The sequence below is a fragment of the Lepidochelys kempii genome, chromosome 26, assembly GCF_965140265.1.
Source record: "Lepidochelys kempii isolate rLepKem1 chromosome 26, rLepKem1.hap2, whole genome shotgun sequence".
NCBI classification, from domain to species: domain Eukaryota; kingdom Metazoa; phylum Chordata; order Testudines; family Cheloniidae; genus Lepidochelys; species Lepidochelys kempii.
Window position 1 is genome coordinate 14,028,396 of NC_133281.1, and position 21,786 is coordinate 14,050,181.

Sequence of the window (21,786 nt, forward strand, 5' to 3'; positions counted from 1 at the left end):
CCCTCATCCCCAGCCCCACCCCAGAGCCTGCATCCCCAACCGGAGCCCTCCCCCTCCCCCTCCCGCACCCCAACCCTCTGCCCCAACCTGGTGAAAATTAGCGAATCAGTGAGGGTGGGGGAAAGTGAGCAACAGAGGGAGGGAGGAATGGAGTGAGCAGGGGTGGGGCCTCAGGGAAGGGGCAGGGCCTCAGGGCAAGGGTCAGAAAGTTGGCAACCCTACCCAGTATGTTGAGGTTGATCCCTGTCTGGTGCGCCCACCCCAGTATATTGGAGCTGACCCTGCTATATTGGGGCCAATCCTTGCATAGTGGGACCCAGCCCAGTATATTGGGGATGACCCGGTGTATCAGTGCTCACCCCTGTCTAGTGGGGTTCACCCTGGTATATTAATACTGACCCTGGTATAGCAGGGCCCATTCTGATTTATTGGTGCTGACCCTGGTATAGTGGGGCCCATAGAATCCTAGGACTGGAAGGGACCTCGAGAGGTTGTCTAGTCCAGTCCCCAGCACTCATGGCAGGATTAAGTATTATCTAGACCATCCCTGACAGGGGTTTGTCTAACCTGCTCTTAAAAATCCCCAATGATGGAGATTCCACAACCTCCCTGGGCAATTTAGTCCAGGGCTTAACCACCCTGACAGGAAGTTTTTCCTCAAGTCCAACCTAAACCGCCCTTGCTGCAATTTAAGCCCATTGCTTCTTGTCCTGTCCTCAGAGGCCAAGGAGAACAATTTTTCTCCCTTCTCCTTGTAACAACTTTTTATGTACCTGAAAACTGTTATCATGTCTCCTCTCAGTCTTCCCTTCTCCACGCTAAACAAACCCAATTTTTTCAGTCTTCCCTCAGAGGTGCTGTTTTCTAGACCTTTCATCATTTTTGTTGCTCTTCTCTGGACTTTCTCCAATTTGTCCCCATCTTTCCTGGAATGTGGCACCCAGAACTGGACACAATGCTCCAACTGATGCCTAATTAGGACAGAGTAGAGCGGAAGAATTACTTCTTGTGCCTTGCTTACAACACTCCTGCTAATACATCCCAAAATGATGTTTGCTTTTTTTGCAACAGTGTTACACAGTTGACTGATATTTAGCTTGCGATCCATAACCCCCAGATCCCTTTCCGCAGTGCTCCTTCCTAGGCAGTCATTTCCTGTTTTGTATGTGTGTAACCGATTGTTGACACACAACCTTCCTAAGTGGAGTACTTTGCATTTCGATTGTTGACACACAACCTTCCTAAGTGGAGTACTTTGCATTTGTCCTTATTGAATTTCATCCTATTTACTTCAGACCATTTCTCCAGTTTGTCCAGATCATTTTGAATTTTAATCCTATCCTCTAAAGCACTTGCCACCCCTCCCAGCTTTTAGTCTGCGGAAGAGAAGAACGAGGGGGGATTTGATAGCTGCTTTCAGCTACCGGAGAGGGGGTTCCAGAGAGGATGGCTCTAGACTGTTCTCAGTGGTGGAAGAGGACAGGACACGGAGCAATGGTCTCAAGTTGCAGTGGGGGAGGTCTAGGTTGGATATTCGGAAACACTTTTTCACGAGGAGGGTGGGGAAGCGCTGGAATGGGTTCCCTAGGGCGGTGCTGGAATCTCCTTCCTCGGAGGTTTTTAAGGCCCGGCTTGACACAGCCCTGGCTGGGATGATTTAGTGGGGGATCGGCCCTGCTTCGAGCAGGGGGCTGGACTAGATGCCCTCCCGAGGTCCCGTCCAACGCGGACAGTCTGGGGTCCTAGGATCCGCCTACTCTCCCTGCCAGCATTACTCAACCTGGGGGCGTGGACCACTGGGGGTCCCCGAGGGCACTCCAGGGGGGTCCGCCGGCGCGGCTGATACCCCCCCCCCGCCAGCCCTTCCCAGCGCCTCCTGCACACGGCGGAACAGCTGTGCGCCCGCAGGCGGCTGTAGGCGGGCGCTCATTGGCTGGGTCCCCCAGCGGCCGCGGGCATGCGCAGTGCGAGAGCGCCCCGTGGCACTGACCCCCCCACCCTCCCCGCCGCCGGCACTTCCGGCCGCTCCATTTTGCTTCCGGGTCAGCGCGGGGCGGCGGCGGTTCTTTGCTCCGCCCACTGCCCCGGCCGTCGCAGCAACCGCCGGAGCCGACCCCCGGGGTCCGAGCGAGCGAGGTCGGGCGGGAGCGGGAGTCTCCGAGCCCCGCGCGCCGGGGGGGCCGCAGCCAGGCCCTGCTCTGCGGGTCCGGCCTGGGGGGGGGCTCTCGGGGATGCGGGGGGCGGTCCGGCCGGGGGGGGGGGCTCTCGGGGATGCGGGGGGCGGTCCGGCCTGGGGGGGGGGATCTCGGGGATGCGGGGGGCGGTCCGGCCTGGGGGGGGGGGCTCTCGGGGATGCGGGGGGCGGTCCGGCCTGGGGGGGGGGATCTCGGGGATGCGGGGGGCGGTCCGGCCGGGGGGGGGGGCTCTCGGGGATGCGGGGGGCGGTCCGGCCGGGGGGGGGGCTCTCGGGGATGCGGGGGGGCGGTCCGGCCTGGGGGGGGGGGATCTCGGGGATGCGGGGGGCGGTCCGGCCTGGGGGGGGCTCTCGGGGATGCGGGGGGCGGTCCGGCCTGGGGGGGGGGGCTCTCGGGGATGCGGGGGGCGGTCCGGCCTGGGGGGGGCTCTCGGGGATGCGGGGGGCGGTCCGGCCTGGGGGGGGGGGCTCTCGGGGATGCGGGGGGCGGTCCGGCCTGGGGGGGGGGCTCTCGGGGATGCGGGGGGCGGTCCGGCCTGGGGGGGGGGCTCTCGGGGATGCGGGGGGCGGTCCGGCCTGGGGGGGGGCTCTCGGGGATGCGGGGGGGCGGTCCGGCCTGGGGGGGGCTCTCGGGGATGCGGGGGGCGGTCCGGCCTGGGGGGGGGGGCTCTCGGGGATGCGGGGGGCGGTCCGGCCTGGGGGGGGGATCTCGGGGATGCGGGGGGCGGTCCGGCCTGGGGGGGGGGGCTCTCGGGGATGCGGGGGGCGGTCCGGCCTGGGGGGGGGGCTCTCGGGGATGCGGGGGGCGGTCCGGCCTGGGGGGGGGGATCTCGGGGATGCGGGGGGCGGTCCGGCCTGGGGGGGGGGATCTCGGGGATGCGGGGGGCGGTCCGGCCTGGGGGGGGGGATCTCGGGGATGCGGGGGGCGGTCCGGCCTGGGGGGGGGCTCTCGGGGATGCGGGGGGCGGTCCGGCCTGGGGGGGGGCTCTCGGGGATGCGGGGGGCGGTCTGGCTTGGGGGGGGGCTCTCGGGGATGCGGGGGGCGGTCTGGCCTGGGGGGGGGCTCTCGGGGATGCGGGGGGCGGTCTGGCCTGGGGGGGGGCTGGCTCTCGGGGATGCGGGGGGTGGACCGGGAGGTGGGGGGTGCAGGGGGTGGTCCGGGCTGGGGGGGGCACTCTCGGGGCAGTCCAGGAGGTGCGGGGGGCTCTTGGGGGTGAGGGGGGTGGTCTGGTCTGGGGGGGGTGCTCTCATGGGTGAGGGGGGGTGGTCAGGGCTTGTTTCCTGGGTCTCTTCACCGGCCCTGACTCCGACCTTCTCGCTCAGGCGGCTGCTGGGAAGGCACCAGGATGAAGCTTTACAGCCTAAGTGTCCTTTACAAAGGCGACCCCAAAGTGCACTTGCTGAAAGCTGCCTTCGACTTGTCCTCCTTCAGCTTCTTCCAGAAGACCAGGTGGGTCGGTCCCTGAGGTGTTGGCTGGGGAACTCCCTCCCCTGTGCCGAGCGGCCGCCTCCCTGGCTGGAACAAATAGCTCCATAAGGGCGATCAGGGGTTGGTGCGCAGGCTTGGGGGGCTGGGATTCAAGCCCCTGCTCTGCCACAGGCTCCCTGTGTGAACCCCAGCAAAGGTCGATCCACAAAGGAAGGTAGGTGGGTGCCTAAATCTCATTTTTGGTTTCACAGACTGGGGACAAACCCCTACCTATCATGAGTACAGGAGGCAATCCAGTAAGCAAGCTCAGAGGCTGCCTGCTGGATTAGGTCCCGTTCAAAATCTGGCCAAAGAGGAGGAAGTGGTCTTCATACCACCCCCCTTTATAACATTTAGCCCAGTGGTTAGAGCACTCACCTGGGATCTGGGAAACCTCAGTTCAGTTCCCCCTCTGCCTGATGGGGAGAAGGGATTTGACCAGAGGTGTCTCCTCTCTTAGGGGGGTGTTCTAACCCCTGAGCTATGGGGTATTGTGCTGTGGGGCTCTCTCAGTTCTTCCATTTGGTGCTATTCCTCTGTGGATAAATAGTGACACACTGGTTGGAGAAAGGGGTCTGCGTCATGTGTGCCCTGCCTCCCAAGTGAGTCCTCTAAGCGTCAGGCTGCAGTGCCATTCTCTCTTTCACACCCAGTGGCTCGTTCAGTATTTATTCCCAGTGGAACAGTCTGTAAAACAGGGATGCTTGACAAAGCCCTGGCTGGGATGATTTAACTGGGAATTGGTCCTGCTTTGAGCAGGGGGTTGGACTAGATGACCTTCTGGGGTCCCTTCCAACCCTGATATTCTATGATTCTATGATGCTAATCTGTCCCTCTGGGGTATGGTGAGGGTAACTGCATGAGAGATTGTGTGGTGGTCACATACTACAGTAATAGGGCCCATAGAAGCACCTAAGATGGGTAGAACGAACATCCAATACGAGTGACCTTTTAAATGGGTGAATAAGGTGGTTTTTTATTATCACAGCAAAAGGCCTGTGAATAGATCAGTGCCTGAGCTGGTATGTTTTGCAGGTTTTACAAGGCTGATGCACTGGGGTATACAAAATAAGAGAGCATATATGGATGTGAATTGTAATCCATATCCTAGATAATGTGTCAACAGATCTGTTTAGTCTCACAAGCTTCTCAGCTCATGAAGAGACTTGAAAAACAAATGGGAGATAATTTGTGGGTTTCGCTTTACCAATCCAGCTGGAGCGATCAGTGTATTTGTATTTAGCAATTGCTAGTATTGTCCCACTTGTGATAACATACTATGTACTTTGCTTAAGGTGTTTAGTTGTGTAGAGACTACTGCTGATGGTTCAGGCCAGAGTGCTCAAAGCTAAATGCTAATCCCAGCTCCTTGTCATCCTGGTGATTCACAATGCTCTCAGCATTAGGGTGTAATCTGTACTTGCAGAAGAGTTTACCCATGTTACCCTTACGTCAGTTAACCTGCGCTAGAAGTACAGCCCCCAACCATTAAGATGGGGTAATACCCCTAAAGCTTTTGAAAGAAGTAGTTGTATTCGCAAGTGCCTGACTGCAAAACAACTTCCCTTCTAACCTCCTGGTTTCAGATGCTCATAATTTTAAGAAACATTTGCCTTCTGCCCTGAAATTTTCCATGCTTGGTGTGTGTCCAGAGGTGACTTTTGAAGCAGGAGCAAACTCTCTCTTCTGTGGTTCTGATGTGCGGGAGGGCAGAGTGAGTTTGGAGGAGGAATACCATTGTTGGAATTTATTTTATAAATGTTTACTTCCTTTGCCAAGGTTACACAAAAATAGCTGAGATTTGAAGCTTGGCCATTACTTGATACTTAGGCCTGCTGGGGCTTTTACTTGATGGTGGATTATGTTAGGGGGATTTTTTTAAAAGATAAGCATTAAACAAACGCACTCCTGTGCTCCTTCTGCGATTTACCTGTGCCTAAGGAAGCTGTACCCCTCTGACATCATTACATATTTTCCCTGTTTGGCATGACCAGAGATCTTGCATGTACGAGGGCTGATGCATGAGGGGAAACTGCAATTTGCTAATTGAAATAAAGTTAATAAAATCCTCCTGGAAGAACTGCCTTAATGTCAGAGGCAGAAGAAAATCACAGATGCAGGAAAAAGTCACAGATCCTACAATTTGTCCAGAGTCGTTGCTGCGTTCTACAACAGGCTGCTAATGGGAATTTATTTTTTTTTAAAGAATCAGTTTCTTTTTATTTTCAAAATTTACAATCGCCTCAATGTAAATTGATCAACGCTAGTAGAATCCCAGGGAGTCCTGCCGTATCTCCCCCTAACTCAGGCCCACTCAGATGCAAAGACGACATAAAGAACAGGTAGTTTTCTCTTACTCATTTAAAAAAAATCTCAATTGTGGGGGAAAATAATTTCCCCGCCTTATTAATTTGACTGCTTTACACATGCATAATCTTGTACTGCTTTTTTTTCCTTGCTAGTATCCCAATCCTGCAAACACACACGTGCTTAACTTCGTGTGCACAAGTAGCCCCTTTGAATTCAGTGTGTAAACGCTTGCAAGCAGTATTAAGGATTAACAAATTTGGCCTAAAATTTGAATTTTGTCTTAAGTTTTTAGTGTCTCCTGGTCCTGGAAAGGTACTAGGATTTTAAAGTGAATGTTTAAATGCTTTTTTTAATTCATGGCAATCTTGTCCAGTGATCTCTTTCATGAGACTTACTAAAATGTCATAATTAAACATGGAGGGGCAGGTGAGGGAGAGAGACTGTGATCAGGTACCTCACAGAGTACCTAATTTAACGCCCCACCTGCACTTTTTTATCAGAATTGTAATTTGAGTATTTTTCAGAATTGTCACCAGGAATTAGCAGCCGTGTTAGTCTGTATCCACAAAAAGAACAGGAGTACTTGTGGCACCTTCGAGACTAACCAATTTATATGAGCATAAGCTTTCGTGAGCTACAGCTCACTTCATCGGATGCGCTCAGATAAATTGGTTAATCTCTAAGGTGCCACAAGTACTCCTTTTCTTTTTACCAGGAATTAGGTTTGTGTTGTGTTGTAATCAGACCTTGGTCTTATTCCTTAAAAATCTGCACGTGCCTGGAATTTCAAATTCATACATCATCTGGCAGCCTGTATTACAAAACCTGAGACCAATAGGAATGATTCTGCAGTCTTTCATTTCAAGCTCCGATGGAACACTTTCCTGAGCAAATTTTCCCCTGCAGGTTTTGGAAGCCTTATGTTGCAGTACTGAGAATCTGAAAGTGAAACTGACTTTTGATTCCCCTTTGTCCAGACTGGGAGTAATGCAAAAAGTAAATAGTAACAAGTGAATTGACTACTTAAAACTTTCACTTTCAATAATTGAAAATGGGCAAAACAAACTGGCTAACTACACATTAACATTGTCACTTTATAGCAGTATATGATTGCATTAATCCATATATTTCATCTAAGTTGTATATCGTAGAGGTGGGGGTGTAGAAACTGTCTAAATGTGGAATCCATTGCAACAGCGTGGATTTAAACGAAACTTGTGGTCTGAACAAGTATGTGCCGAGAATGGTTTGTTATAAAGGCAGCTTTCTGTGTACTGGAGCTTGAAAGAGGGCAGGAGAGCTGATGTGGGGAAGATGGCTGAATAAGGCAGCAGTAAAGGAGCTATAGGGGGGTGCAAATTATCCTTTCCAGAAGCTGTTTTTGACTTGAGTTATTCAAAAAGGCCAGGTAGCATACCTGAAAATAAAGTATGGGACTCTGGGCTTCTGGTGGGAAGAGAGCATTGCATAAAGGCCATACTTGCTACCTTTGGTTGGTTAGTCTGTTCTAATCTGTGTTTTACTCCTGGGGAGTAGTCCCACTAAAACCAGTTGTGGGGCTTGAAGTTACCAGATTCTTAGCTAGACTCTAGCCTCCCTAGTGGGATTTGGGACTGTGCTCTGACTAGAACCTGCTGATCCTTGCACCTGAAGCCCCTAGGAAGAGGGAGGTAGCTGGGATTTTGGCCTGGTGGACTCTGCTTAGAAGCACCATCTTTTATATGTCTGACTAGTAGGTGTCTGATAAATGTGAATGTCCACATCCTGCCCCTTCCCCCATGCAAACCAATAGCTGAAAGGGAGAAGAATTTCTCTCTTCTCAGCCCTCCAAAGCCTCCTGACAATTGATGGAGTGTACGTTTCTGCTAACAAGCATGGTGCTTCCTTGTGACTAACTCCAGCACCTGCCTGTGCTCCTAGTCTTCCCCAAGAGCAGTGTGAAACTGACAGAAGTCTTGGCAGTTTCACAGCTGCTTCCAGGATTCTAAATGGAGGGGTGGGTTTACATCTCTCCCCAATTGTTTCAGTTTGCAGACTCAAGACACGGCTATCTGTTTATTCTTGGTTCCTGTTTTCAAGGCTATCCTTATAACTGAGAGGTCTAGAAATAATGTACTTATGAAATGAAAGCCTAGATTTTTGCAGAGTCTGAGTATACTATGCAGGCCCCAAAAATACATCAACCAGGATGAATGTATGACACGTCTATTTTAGTGCCACTTCACGCCACATTAGTGAGACTGCTTTGGGATGCAGTGCACTTGCTTTTAAAGCCGGAACAAGAGGAAATACAACTTGAAGACAGCTTTGAGGAAAAGAATTTGAGACTAAGAGGAAGATTAAAGGCACTTGAATGTTTTTAAACTGAAATGGTGGTGAACTTTCACCTTCTTTCCCCTTCCCCCTCTCCTTAAAGGCAAGTAAGTCTTTTCCTTCCCTCCTTTTATGGGGTTAAAACCAGGAGAAATAGCTTTTGGGGCTCTTCCATGTTAGTAATGAAGACTTCTGCTTCAGGTGTTCAGTTACCACTAAAATGTCTGTCCTGCACTCCACCCCTGCACAGTTGCTCTGGGATCTGCATTAAGTTAGTGTCTTTCTCATGCATCATCCCCAGTAATAAAGATTCTCCCGGCCAAACAGACTCTATGACACTTCTGGAAAGCCAAGGAAGGTCAAGTGATTAGACCTTGGTAAATTCCAATGATGCACAAAAAGGGATTAAATTCAATTCACTCTCCCCGAATGTCTTGGCACTTTAGGGCTCTCAGGAGTAAAGACAAGCAATTAATTTTTAGTCACTAAAATCAGGAGGTCTCTTTAAATACGCACGGGGCAGATCTTAAGTTTGACAGTGTCAGTTAACTTAGTTCCTAAGTCAATCAGGGACAAATTCAACTTGGAGATTAGAAAACTCTGATAAGGCTGTGAAATGGGAATGGTCGAATGAAATTTCTGGGCTAAAGTCAGGTGTCATGGTTAGACACTTGTGGACAGGATACTTTAAGAGAGTCCTTCCTGCTGGACTGATTGACCAAGAGGGCCTCTCCCTGCCACTGCACCTGTAGATCGCCTACTGGAAAGTAATCGTGAATACCACCCGTGTTCCCAATATCTAAACCACTGCACAAGCTTAGGAGTTAATAGAGAACCATTGTAAGATACTGGGGCTTGATGGAAAGAGAAACTTACGTACAGTATATAAGAAAGCAGAATGCCTTAGCAGTGTGTGGAAAAAGACCCTCTTCCTGGAGACCACCACTTGTGTCCCACACGCTGCTCACTGGCATTCCTAAGAGAGTAGGCTAGGATGAGAACTGAGGCTTCATGCACACCTTTTAACGCTAGGCAGCAAAGGTGCGTTGCCTTCTGTGTAGCCCTGTCTATGGGAAACGCTGCAGGCCGAGCCCCCGCCCTTCAGTTCCACGCAGTACGCATACTGAAGTGCATATGGTAGGGCTGGGTAGTAACACAGACCTGTGAGTTAATTTATGTTCATCAGCAGAGCCAGCACTGGTGGTCTGGGTCTGTAGTTGGCTCCTGCTAGTTGGCCCGGTTCTCAAAGTGGTCAAGGCGCTATCCTGAGTGCAAGATTTAAAGGAACCCTTTTTATTGGTCACCACAATTTTCCCATGAGCACCTGCTCTGCAGTGAGTTAATACAGCAGCTGCTGGCAAAGTCGTTTTGTTCTCGGCACCATTGTGGCGATCGGTCTGTTTGGGGGTGGGGAGATGCTAGTGTAAGAGAATGTTAAGTAATGAAATGCTTTGTGTTTGCAGTGTTCAGGAATTCATGACCTTCACGAGCCAGCTGATTGTAGAGCGCTCGGTGCTGGGCAGCCGAGCATCAGTGAAGGAGCAAGGTAAGAGAGGACGCAAGGGTCTTGATTGCGCAGGGTTACGAAGGGTAATGTACCGGAATGCAGATTTTCTGTATCTTGCGAGATACGGAGCAGCTGTGTGCCTTGGAGAGTTTAATTCTTTTCCCTGGGCATCTGCTTCTCCAGAGACTCTGTTGCTGGCTACTGTCCCCCTCCCTTTCATTGCGATCGGTAGGAGCTGTTTCTCTGGCTACACAAGTCATGCAGGATTAGTCGAACATCCGGCCTAAATTGCTTGATTAAATTGCAAAGCACCTAATGCCCAATGAAAAGTGGGCGTCTGGAGTCCTGGCTGGATGAGGCACAGCTCTTAACATCCACCCTGAGGTGTGGCATGACTTGTAGGAGTTTCCACAGTGGCAGCCACATCATCTACTGCTGTAGTACTGAACATTCCTGGCTGCTGATGTCACGGCCTCTCCTCTGCCCAAGTAGCTCTGGCATCCCCTCGTGGCATTGTGGTGTGTGCATGAGAAATCTGGCACCAAAGGGTTAACCATGCCTATCTTTTGGGTGTGTGCTGTAGAGCAGAGGTTCTCAAACTGTGGTCCATGGACCGCCAGTGGTCCGCGGGCTCCATTCAGGTGGTCTGCGGATAGTTTCCTCTAAGGTGCATGTCTGGGCGGCCGCACACAAGAGAATGAAGGGCCACCCACCTAATTAGTGGAGCCGCACAGGCGTGGCTCCACTAATTAGGCATCTGGACCCTGGAGAAGACACACATGTAAAGTGAGGTGGTGGCCTGGGGGGGGGGAGGGGGTAGGAGGCAGGTGGGATGGAGCAGTGGGGTGAGAAGAGGGGGTGGGGGAATTTGGGACATGCAGGGCTGTGGCGGCCAGAGAAAGAGGCGACTTTGCCCATCTTCAGGGCTGCAGCTGCCGGGGAGAGATGGCCCTCCTTCCCAGCCTCAGCCGTGGCAGGGGAGAGAGGGCACATCCGTCGCATTAGAAAGGTAAGTCTACTGACATGAAAATATGAGTTGTGGGCTTTTATTTGTACAACAAAAAAAGCTAATTATTATTAAGGTTTTTTTTATATAGCACTTTTATCCAAAGTGCTTTACAATAGTTAGCTAATGGTACAAACAACATTTGGAAAGATCATTAAGTGGTCCTTCGAGACCCTCAGCAATTTTCAAGTGGTCCATGGAGAAGAAGAAAAAAAATTTGAGAACCACTGTTGTAGAGTATCTGGGAACTTCCTCCGTTTGTAGAATAAACTCGGGGTTCCTGAGTAGCCATATTGGTCTCTGATTGGCAGTTTTGATTCCATCGGGCCAGGAGGTGTGCAAAAGATTGCAAGGTGGGAGGGAGTCTGGATTTCAATCCATGCTGGACCCCAGCCAAGTCAATGCTGACTGGTGCTTCTGCTGTCCCAGCTGGAAAATCAAGTAAGCGCAGGAACCTGCCTGACTACCAGATGCTGCTTTTGCGCTTCATTCCTCACCTTACCCTAACTCCACACAAGCCTTGCCGCTGAACTGAGCCTCACATGTGCGCTGCCTGAACTCCCCTCTCCAGCCCACAGAGCTGCTCAGATCTTCCTGCTGTTACTTTCATCCCCAGCCCTCTGCTGGCTTCTCCTGCGTAGAGTTCAAACTCCATGTCCCTGTGCTCCAGGCTGTGAACTGTGATGCTCCACCTGATACAGCCCTTGTCTTCTCTGCCATCACCTGTCTGCCGAAACTCCTGACTCCTAGCCTCATTCCGTACACCTCCCTGTATGCCACATCGCCTTGCTCCAAATGTTCTAAAATCTGTGTTCTCACTAATAGTATGTAATAGTGAGTCATGAAATATTAACCCCCCCAGAACCAATAGAATGTGTAACGCAAACAACCTGAATGGCCTAGTTGTATGTTACCTCCCTTCCCTGCCTTTGTTTAACTTAGATTGTACACGCTCTGCCTTGGTTACATTTGTCATGCACCATGCCTGCCATGGGGGAACAGAAATGATCTAACTCACTCAGCACTCTTGTGTGCTGCCCCTGGTCTTCCCTGGGGAGAAAAGCATTGCATCCTCTTCTGCTTCCTTCCTAGTGAAACCCACATGCTGCCTCTGAGCTAAACGTTGCCAAAATGTGATCTTAGTTTGGACAGCGGAGTGCTAGTCCATGACAGTTGGCTGATTTTTACATGTGGGTTGCTCTGAATGCTGCTTGATGACGCCATGCTGTGCACTTCTCTGTGAAACCTTTGCCCTTGGTCTTTGGTTCAGAATACCTCTGCCATGTGTACGTGCGGAGTGACCGACTGGCTGGAGTGGTGATTGCAGACAACGAGTATCCACCGCGCGTGTGTTTCACCTTGCTGGAGAAGGTAAACTCAATTTAGGGTTCTCTTTGTTTCTGGAGATGAGCTGTGCAGCTAGGACGATGCACGGCAGGAGGAGACTTCAACTGTGTATTCAGAGTCCTGAATATGCTTCCCTTTTAGCTGAAAAGCGACTTGCTGCTTGGGCATTTGAGACTCTACAAATCTTTTCTTGTCTGCTGACATTACTGTCACAAATTAGCTACATGATGATGGTAGGAGTGAGCGGGGTAGGATCTGTTCAGGCCTAAGACTTCTTCATGGGCTGGGTGATGCAGTGGGTTAATGCATTTTACCTTGGCTGACCTGGGTTCAATCCTGATTAGACCCCAAGAAAGAAGGGTCTGATGCTCTTAGCCTGATACTTAGTGAGTATTTGTTCTCACAGAAACATTCTGCAGTCTGGCCCAGGCTTTCAAGTGGTCAGAACTGGTGCCTGGATGTTACAGTTCTGTCCGACTTGTATCACAACTTGCATGGCCTCTGTCTGTGTTGTATGGTCACTGTTAGTCACGCATCTGGATGCCAGGGTGTCCTGCGTGTCCATGAAGACCATGGGGCTCTTAGGAGAGGGGAAGTCCTTGGTATGTTATCTGAATTCTAGTGACAGTCTCCTCATGGGACACTTTATATACTCCCAGCTTGCATTCCTCTGTAGGTTGCAAGACAGGAGTTGGGTCCCAACCCTCTTCTGTCTGTTGGTAGAGAGCAGGATGCCAAGGAATGACTCTTAACGGTTCTGAGATCTCAAGCCCTGTTGTGGGTGTCTGAGTGGAGAAGACAGCTGGGTGCTCACCACTGGGTTTGCTTTGCATTGCAGGTGCTGGATGAGTTCTCCACGCAGGTCAGTAGGGCAAACTGGCCCTCAGGCTCTCCAACTACGATTAACTATGCAGCCTTGGACGGTTACCTTAGTAAATATCAGGTATGACATGCATTTACTGACTGTCTGGATGTCAGAAGGCAGAGAAGCAGTAGGAAAAGGGTGGTCTTAGTGGGTAGGCTGCTGGCCTAGAACTTGAGAGTATCGGGTTCAGCTCCCTGTTCCCCCAGGCTTCCAGCACATCTGTTAGTTGTGCCGGGCTTCAGTTGCCCATTTGTAAAATAGGGCCCGAAGCTCTGCCCTGCCTCTCGGGGTAGAGAGGGTCAGTACGCCAGCAGTAGTGAGGTGTCCAGCCACTGCAGTCATGGGGCTGGCGGAGTGCCTAAGGTGAATGAATAGGTCTGTTCCCTCTCACTGCTCAGACCAGCTCTGCAGTCTGCTCCTGGCCTCTAGGCCTTCCTGGCAGTGTGAGGAAGGCCTTTAGCTGGGAACCCCCAGCAATCCCACTGAGAAACATCAGCTCCATTTGCAGCCTCCACAGGGGCTTGTATCTGGGCAGGGTAAAAGACGGTCTCCCTGTGCACCCGCAGGGCGTGGAGTGCTTTGAGGGGGGCAGTCCAGCTTCCTGCTTGGCTGCGTCTGGGCTCATGGGCCTGCAGACGCTGTCCTTGGAATAGTGTGTCTACGTAATGTGCTGTGTTCTTGCTCTCCAAGAATCCCCGGGAGGCAGATGCAATGACAAAAGTGCAGGCGGAGCTGGACGAGACCAAAATCATTCTGGTAAGGGCTGCGTGCATGGGAAAGGGAAGTGAGGAGGGCTTCCTGGGGCAGCCGCTGCTGTGAACCCTTAGCCTCCGTGGGGGCATTTGGCTGTCTCCTGGGAATTGGTGCTGTCAGTCTGGTACTAGACCCTGCCTGAGGACTGTGCTGCGGACACCCCCTGTCTCCATTCATGAAGTCAGCTGAACCCAACTCCAGACTGGCCTGAACTCCTGGGATGGCTTGACTGTCAGGAGTTGTGTGGGTTCCCAGCCATTACTTGGAAATAAGCAGATGTGTTGGAGTCTGAAGTTAGCTTGATAACCGTCCACAGACTGCATAGGGCAGGCTGGATCACATAGCACCAGACTGTAGGGCTGCATTTGAGTCCCAGGTATCAAGCTGCCAGGGCACCAGGGAAAAGAGCAAAGGCATTGGCTATCCTCCCCTCTAATGGGGGCGAGACTGGGAAGCAGGGGACTTGAAGGACCCAAGAAGTCACAAGCCCATGCGAGGCCTCTTCGTGCTCTTTACCCTGGATTTCCTTGTGGCCTCCCAGGGCGGGCAAGGTGGCATCGCCATTCACACATGCGATGCGGTGTCCTGGGAGCTAACCACGTGGTGATTGGAAAGTGGCTGGCGCGCAGCCTGGCGAGGGCTGGCGCGCAGCCTGGCGAGGGCACGGAGAGCCAATAGCCCAGCTGGGGAGAAACTGAAAGTATTTGGCCCTGGTGCCGTCACAGCCGCTGGGTGAGGCGCGGGGGTCTCAGCTCTGGTGTCACTTCTCGCCCTCTGCAGCACAACACCATGGAGTCTCTGCTGGAGCGCGGGGAGAAGCTGGATGACTTGGTGGCCAAGTCGGAGGTGCTTGGGCTGCATTCCAAACACTTCTACAAAACTGTAAGTGGCTCGGCACGGCCGCCCAACAAGCATGAGGTAGGGGGTAGCGAGGGCAGAGGGCCAGCCGTGTGCTGCGCCAGGCCAGCACTTGGCATGACTGAGCAATTTACCATGGGCAAAGCTCCAGACATAAATCCTGTTAAGTAGGCACTCAGATATTACCCCGGTGTCTGATGTAGGGCAGGCTGGGGCCCCGGATGCCGGGGCTGGCTGGCTAAGGCTGAATCTAGCTTAGTGTGGGTGCTTAAGTGTGGAGGAGAAGTATGTACCAAGACTAGAGATGGTCATCTCCTTGGGGCTGTTCTCTGGTCCCAGCTGCCAGGAGCATGCTTCTCTTTGGCGGGAAGGCTGCAGCTTTGCTCTGGGCTGCAGGGATTTCCACTCAGAGTGCAGTGCCCCCTTGTGCCAGGGCTCTGTGAGCTACCTTGGCTTCCAGCCGTTTTATTGTTTGCATGCACCAGTGCCTCAGAGACCTCCTCCTGGAGCCAGCCCCCATTGTGCCAGGTGCTGAGCAAAGCTGGTCCCTGCTCCGAAGAGCACAGTGACTTCTAGGTGAAGCTAAGGTGCTCGGTTTGTTTGCAAACTCCCTTAGTGAGTCTTTGGGTGACCCTTGAGGTGGGTGTTGATGGGAGGGGCAGAGGTGGCGGGTTCTCAGAAATACCCTTCCCTCTGCCTTGCTCCAGCAAGCCCAGAGTTGGTGACACGGCACAGGCTACCCTGCTGAGGTTTGGAAGTGTCTGAGCTGCTGACAGGGCAGCGATGTCCCCATGCCCAGCCCGAGGCAGGAGGGCCAGGCATTACAGAAGTGCTGTGGCAAGGGGGTTTCCCAACAGAAGAGGATAATATGTGTGGGAGGGGGTGGAACTTGGAGTGGAGGGCACTGAACTAGCTAAAGCCATGGCCTTGCAGCTGTGCTCAGTTCTGCTAGTGAGCATCAAACACCTTGGATGGGTCACAAGCCCCGCATAGGTCACCCCCTCCCAGATCCAAACCCAGCCTGTCCCACAGCTGCTCCGACTCACCGGCCCTGTAGCACAGGGGCAGTGGGCAGGGTTAGGTGTCCCTGTATCTTGCTGACTTTCTGGCACTCGAACTGCAGGGTGCTCGCAGTGTGAGCTGGCCTGGGAGGAGCCGGCTGTGAGCCCAGTACATGGGCTCTCAGCCTGTCCCCAGAGGGCAACTCCACCGAGAAGCCTCTCAGTTCTTCTTTCCTTTTCAGGCCCGAAAGCAGAACTCGTGCTGCGAGATCATGTGACCCAGCCAGCTGAGACCGCTGCTCCCAACCGCCTGGCCTTCTCTCACGTTCAGACGTTTAAAGTACATGGGACAAAAAGACTGTCTGTGGGTGGGGATCCCCGGTTCCAGGCCACACCACTGCGGGCGGTGGGGCTGGGACAGGGCTTTCTCGGCACCCCAGGCCCGTCTAGTTAAACAGCTCTTCCTCGGAAAGGCCAGCGAGGCTGAAGAGACAGCGTGACCATTCTCCTACCAGCCCTTTCTGGCCCCGAAGGGCTTGTTGCTTTGACCTCTGGCTTGTAATTGCAGCGCTGAACTGGCCTGGGGCTCTCACTCCTCATCTCCAGAGATCAGACGCGGACTGCATTCTAGTCACCTTGTTGTTTACAATCATAACACTAGAGAGGGACTCCAGTAACTGAGACCAGCCGATGCCACTGCCCAGTGTTTGACTCCTACCCACCCCGTGACTGAAGCCTTGGGCGAGGGGCCTGGTTGCTTTGGGCCTCTGAGGAGCGTTGAGAACAGGCGTCAGTGTTGTGGGATGTAGCCTTGCTGCTCCCAGGAGTGCTCAGACTGGAGTCTCGGCCAGTCAGGCCTGGAATCTGTCTTGCCACCGGCAGTGAGCAGAGAGAGTCCCCGGGGGCGGGGGGGGGGGTGGCACAATTTGGTGCGGAGCAGCAGGAAATGCTGTCGTTTTTGCCTTTCGCCCTGTTCCTCGCCCAGGGGTTGGTGGGTCTCTGCCCTCCATGGGTCTCTGGGCTGTCTCACAGTTACTGTCTGTCCTCCGGCCTCTCGTCAGCCAGCATCCCCATCACTTCGTCCTCGCCTGCGGCTCTGGCCCCCCGGGGCTGTGCTGTCTCCCCCTGTGCCAAGTGTGTGCCGTGTGCGTGTGCCATGGAACGTGGGTCTCGCTGATCTGCCAGGCCCTGAGCTTCCTGCTGGCTGGTGGAAAAACTAGACCATGATGTTCACGTCCCCTCTCCCTCTGGAGAGGGAGGCTGACCGGAGCCCACCCCTTCGATCCTTCCATCCTGTCCGTGGAGCTGCATTTTCTTCCCGCCTTGGACCTGCCTCTTGCTTATCCTTGCCTTTGCCCAGCACTGATGTACTGGGAGTGGGCGGGGGGAACCAGCATCCTTGGGTGGGGCTCTGAAAGGGGAGCAATCACCTGGGGAGGGGCACCAGGCAGACAGTAACAGCATGCCAGGCACCCGCTCGCTGCATGGAGGATGTCAGCCCCACTCTTGTGGGCAGGTTGAGCACCTGGCTCGTCTGCACATGGGAGAGCGGCAGCGAGCCAACCTCGGGGCGGTTCTGCTGTGCAGTGGGAGGTGACCCGAGCGTGCGTGCCCTGGGACGCTGCTCGCGGGCTGTGGGTGCCATCCCTGGGGCAGCGAGAGCTCACTGGCCTCTGCTTTGGTCACCTGGGGGGGGCCTCGCTGCACTTTGGGCTGGCTCTGTTGGGGCTGGGGAAGAGCAGGACAGAGGGGCATCAGCAGAGCATGTGCCTGCTTGCCCACCTGGTGCCATGAGCTGCACATCCAGCCTGGGACTCAAGGCCACTGGACCACGTGCTAAAGCCATGGCTTGGTAATGCTCTGGGGGTGGGTGCTCCTGGCAGAATCCTCAGCTGCACCCTGTGCCTGGCGCTGCTCTCTGAGCAAGCAGGCAGGGAGCCAGCCCCAGGCATGGCAGAGCCACCCTCTCCATGGGGGTGACTTCCTCCCCACTGGAAGTGTGGAGCTGGGCCTGTACCGCCTGGCTCTCCGAGTGCCCTCTTGCCCCTCGCGTTCCCAGGCCCGTGGCATTGGCCTTTTCCCTCATGTACCTGGTGTCTGGGCCTGAAGGGTGTGAGCCCAGCCCTGGGGGAAGGAAGGAAGAAGTCCAGCTCCCAGCCGTGCCCCTGGACACTGTGATGTTCAGTGGCCATGTTGGCTCTGCACTCCATCTCCCCACTCCTACCGTTTCCAATGGAAAAGCTCTGGCTAGCGGCCGTGGAGACTGTGTAACCGTTGCCTGACTTCTCTGTACGTGATGTTGGCTGGCCTGTGCCCGTCTGGATAAAGTTTGTCTTCTTGCCGTTCTCGGCTGGCTTGGGCTCTCATTCGTACTCCGGTTCTCCAGCCGGCTGACCTGGGCCTGTAGCCTGCCAGATCTCCCAGTCCCTGGCTGGCTGTGAAGCCACAGCCCTGGCCACTTGTTGGAGGCGGGAGGGTACTAGGTACAGCTGGAGTGAGTGCCCCTCCACTGCCTCTGGGGCCACCGGGCTTGCCGCTCTCTGAGCCCCTAGGTTCCCCTGTGCCCTACAATGTGGGCAGCATTAGCCCAGGGCCTCTTTACCTCAGCCCCTGCCTGAGGACAGAGGCATCCATCTAACCTCCCTGTTCCCTGCTCGGGGGGCAGTGGAGCCCTGGGGTGACCCTGTAGCAATTTCTTCGGCAGCAGCCCCCACCCCAGGCCGGGCTGAGCCAGTGCCAGACCTGGGAAGGTGGCGGGCAGAGCGGAAATGGGCCTGGGCCCCGGTGAAGAGGGGGTGGGAGGATGCTTCTCACAGTTGGGGCCCCTTGCTGCCCCATTAAGCCTCGGAGCTGGAGCCTGCTGCCTCCCGCTGCTTGGGGCCAGTGCAGCCGCCCCTTGGCCTTCACCATCCTGAGCGGTGAACCAGCCGTGCAGCAGGGCTCTTCGGCGCCAGGGGTCCCCTCACACCTGGGCCCTGGGGGGTCGCTGGATGCTGCGCCCATCTTCAGCGAGGCCCATCCTTTGGGGCACCAGCGGCTGCCCTTGTTCTGTGTCAGGATCTCAGGCAGGGGGGTTGAATGTGGGCCAGCTGCTGGTTTTCACTCTTCCCCCTCCAGCCCCGTCTCTTGTTCCCTCGGGGCTGCCTTGGGCACGAAACCACCCGCTTGCTCTTAATGCAGACACCTGCCTATTCCTGGGGGCATGCACCGGGCCTGCTCCCTATGCCGCTTCAAGGGCTCCTGGCCCAGGGGCCGCCTGCCACAGGCAGGCCTTGGCCTCCAAACCCAAGCCTTTGCTTCTGCCATTGACAGTTTAATGGGCGGCACTGCAGGGAGGGGCTCGGTTTGCTGGGAGTGGTGTTTGTAGGGGGGTAGTTGCCCCGTGGGGCTTTTTTGCGGAGTCAATGGTGCCCAAATCACAACATGCTAAAGGGGGGACAGGAGGGATGGGCCATGACCCCCATGTTGGTCCTCTGGGCTATGCCCTTGAGCCGGTTCGTAATCGATTCATCGGTGCTGACTGCTCATGGGCAGATACCAGAGCCTCCGAAAAGGCCACTCGGGCCTCTACTGGTGCGCTATGTGGCAGAGATCAGACGCTGAGGTGAGGGACTGCAGCACCAAAGCCGCGGGCAGGCAGCCAAGGCCCCAGAATGGTAACTAATCAGCATTGAGTGGGGGGGAGGCCAATCTGCCCCAGCCAATGTCAGCGTGGGGTGTTTCCAGGGGCATAGAGCGCAGGGACTGGGCTCCCCTTTCCCAGCCGTGGCCCAGTCCAGGGGGGTGAGGGCACGGGGGTCTCGCCCACAGAAGAAGCCGCAATCATTTCACTTCCTTTTTTTTAAATTTATTTGCAGTTTCCCAAGACAAACCCTCCTCCCCCCAAAATGGGACTCACCATTTACACTTACAAGGCTCAGAAAGAAAAGACAGTGAGAAGCCCAGACAAAAGAACCAAAGAGAAAGCAAGAGGGAAATTCAGCAACAATCCACCGGCATTCAGGGGACGGACAAACAGCTCCTCGGCCTACAGCTGAGTAGTAAGAGACTTGCTCTGAAAAGGGCATGCAGAAGAACGATACCCCCCCGGTCCCCGGCAGCGCACAGGGGTACCAAGGGCACGAATGAAACACCTGCTTCCCCATGCGGCTGTGGAGGGCGCCCCCCCACTCTGGGTTTGGTGCACAAGCAGCTGGAGGAAGCCCCCAGCCTCCGAATTCCCCCCTCTCCTTTCCTGAGCAGCCTATGCCCCCTTCCCGCCCCCAAAGGGTATGCGGGAACAGAGGGGGTGGGTGAGAGCAAAGTGAGGCCCAGTCCCTGGCTTCTTGCTGGGATCCAATGCATTTGGGAGAGGGGCGCGGTGTAGGACTGGACGTCCCCCCTCCCTGTGCTCTGTTCTCCTGCACTAGCCCTAGCCTTGGGGGGGGAACCACCCTCCGGGACACCCCTCCTGAGCCTTGGCTAGACCAGAGGTCAGCTTGTCCTGACAGTGCCCCACTGCTCCAGGCGGGTTGGCGATGCTGGGCAAAGCCCAAACTATGGGGTAGGGCCGGCAGCCACCCACTCCCTCTAAGAGCCCTGCTCTCTTTCAATGCCGTGTCCGTGCTGGCTGGACGTACGCCGCTGAGTTGGTCCAATGCCCCTGCTGTTTCACTGTGTCCCTGGAGAGCTCTTCCTCTCCCATGGATCCAGCTTGGTGCCAGGGGGCCAGCCTCCCCCCATCCCCCCACAAGAGCCCGGCTCATTCACTGCACATACCAGGAAAACGCCCAGCTCTCTGCTCCCAGCACACCCCAAACCCCTCGGCACTCACAGGAACTGCTCCCTGCACTTTGCAGGGGGGCCCTGGCACCAGCTGGGAGAGCAAAGGGGGACAGAGAGCCCATGCTGTGGGGCAGAATGCTGAGGCCTGCCCTCCCCGTGAGCCATGCTGCCTGCCTTGGTGACCCCCGCCCCCGGCACAGGGCCCTGGACTATAACCCCACCAGCAAGGTGCAGGAACCAAGTCAAGATGGCCACAGGCTAGGTCCCAGCAACCTTCTATGCAGGACACACCTGATGCCCGTTTGTCCCTAGCCAGGCCAGGACTGTGCAAATGTCCCTGATCCAAACCTAACAGGGCTTGCGAGGGCTGGACCAGCGGCCGAGGTGCTGATGCCATCCCAGGTGCGCACGGCTGGCTCCTCTCCGAGTTGGGGCAGGGTGGCCCTACAGAGCCGTGACACCGCTCCCCTACTCGCTCTTGCCCCCTGCTTCAGCACTGCACCCCGCAGCTCGCCGCCAGCCACCCACCCGCCCTGCAACTCCACCCACTGTCCTGCCATGACTGAGGAGCCCAGCCCATGCCCACAGTGGGTATAATGCCCAGGCTCTTAGCGCTGGCTTGGGGGGGAGGGCGGGAGATCAGCTCCTGCTCTGCATTTCACACACACACCCCCCAGCACGATCCTGCAGGGCTCACGGCGCTGTGGGCTGTCCAGCCACCCCAGGTGGAGTCCCACCCACGCGAGCCCCTTCGGCGGCACCTCGGAGGGAGGACATGAGTATCGTGGGGCAATGGGGCACAGGAATGCGGGGGGGGAGGAGAGGAACTTGGAGCCGTGTGAAAAACACCAGGGATCCAGTGACTGCAATTCCTCATGCGCCTCTCACCTGCGCCTCTCACCCCCTGCCCTGCCACCATCCACCCAGCCATCCCCTTCCCTGCCACCCGCTTCCCACCTGCGCCCTGCTGCCCCCTGCCCTGCCACCCCCTTCCCACTTGCGCCCTGTCACTGCTTGCGCCCTGCCTCCCCCTGCCCTGCCACCATCCACCCAGCTACCCCCTGCCCTGCCAACACCCTTCCCACCTGCGCCCTGCCGCCCCCTGCCCTGCCACCATCCACCCAGCCACCCCCTGCCCTGCCACCCCCTGCCACCAGCTCAGCTGCCAGCAGCTGCTGTTGTCATGGCCGCCCTGGCCCGGGTGCTGTCCCGGCAGCGTTTAGCACTGGGCCTCTCCTGGCTGTCAGCTCCCCCCCACCGCCCCCCTGGGCTCGAGGTGGCACCTGGACGGGGAGGGGGAGGGGAGCAGGCCGCCTGCTGAGAGCCCCACACCTGGGTCTGACCCTAGGGGACGGGCACAGGCTGGCAGCGGGTGCCCGGTGCTACAGCCCAGCAGTGAC

At 55.5% G+C, this 21,786-nt stretch overlaps 1 protein-coding gene across 1 annotated transcript; it reads left to right on the top strand.

Annotated features, from left to right (window-relative positions):
* Window positions 1-1,957: 1,957 nt before the first annotated feature.
* On the top strand, window positions 1,958-17,967 carry YKT6 (YKT6 v-SNARE homolog). Its single transcript, XM_073325396.1, is given in 9 exon segments — window positions 1,958-1,990; window positions 1,992-2,136; window positions 3,518-3,644; window positions 9,749-9,831; window positions 12,069-12,169; window positions 12,984-13,088; window positions 13,701-13,766; window positions 14,544-14,645; window positions 15,865-17,967. Coding segments are annotated over 9 exon segments (798 nt in total). The 3' UTR covers window positions 15,901-17,967.
* The last annotated feature ends 3,819 nt before the right edge of the window (window positions 17,968-21,786 follow it).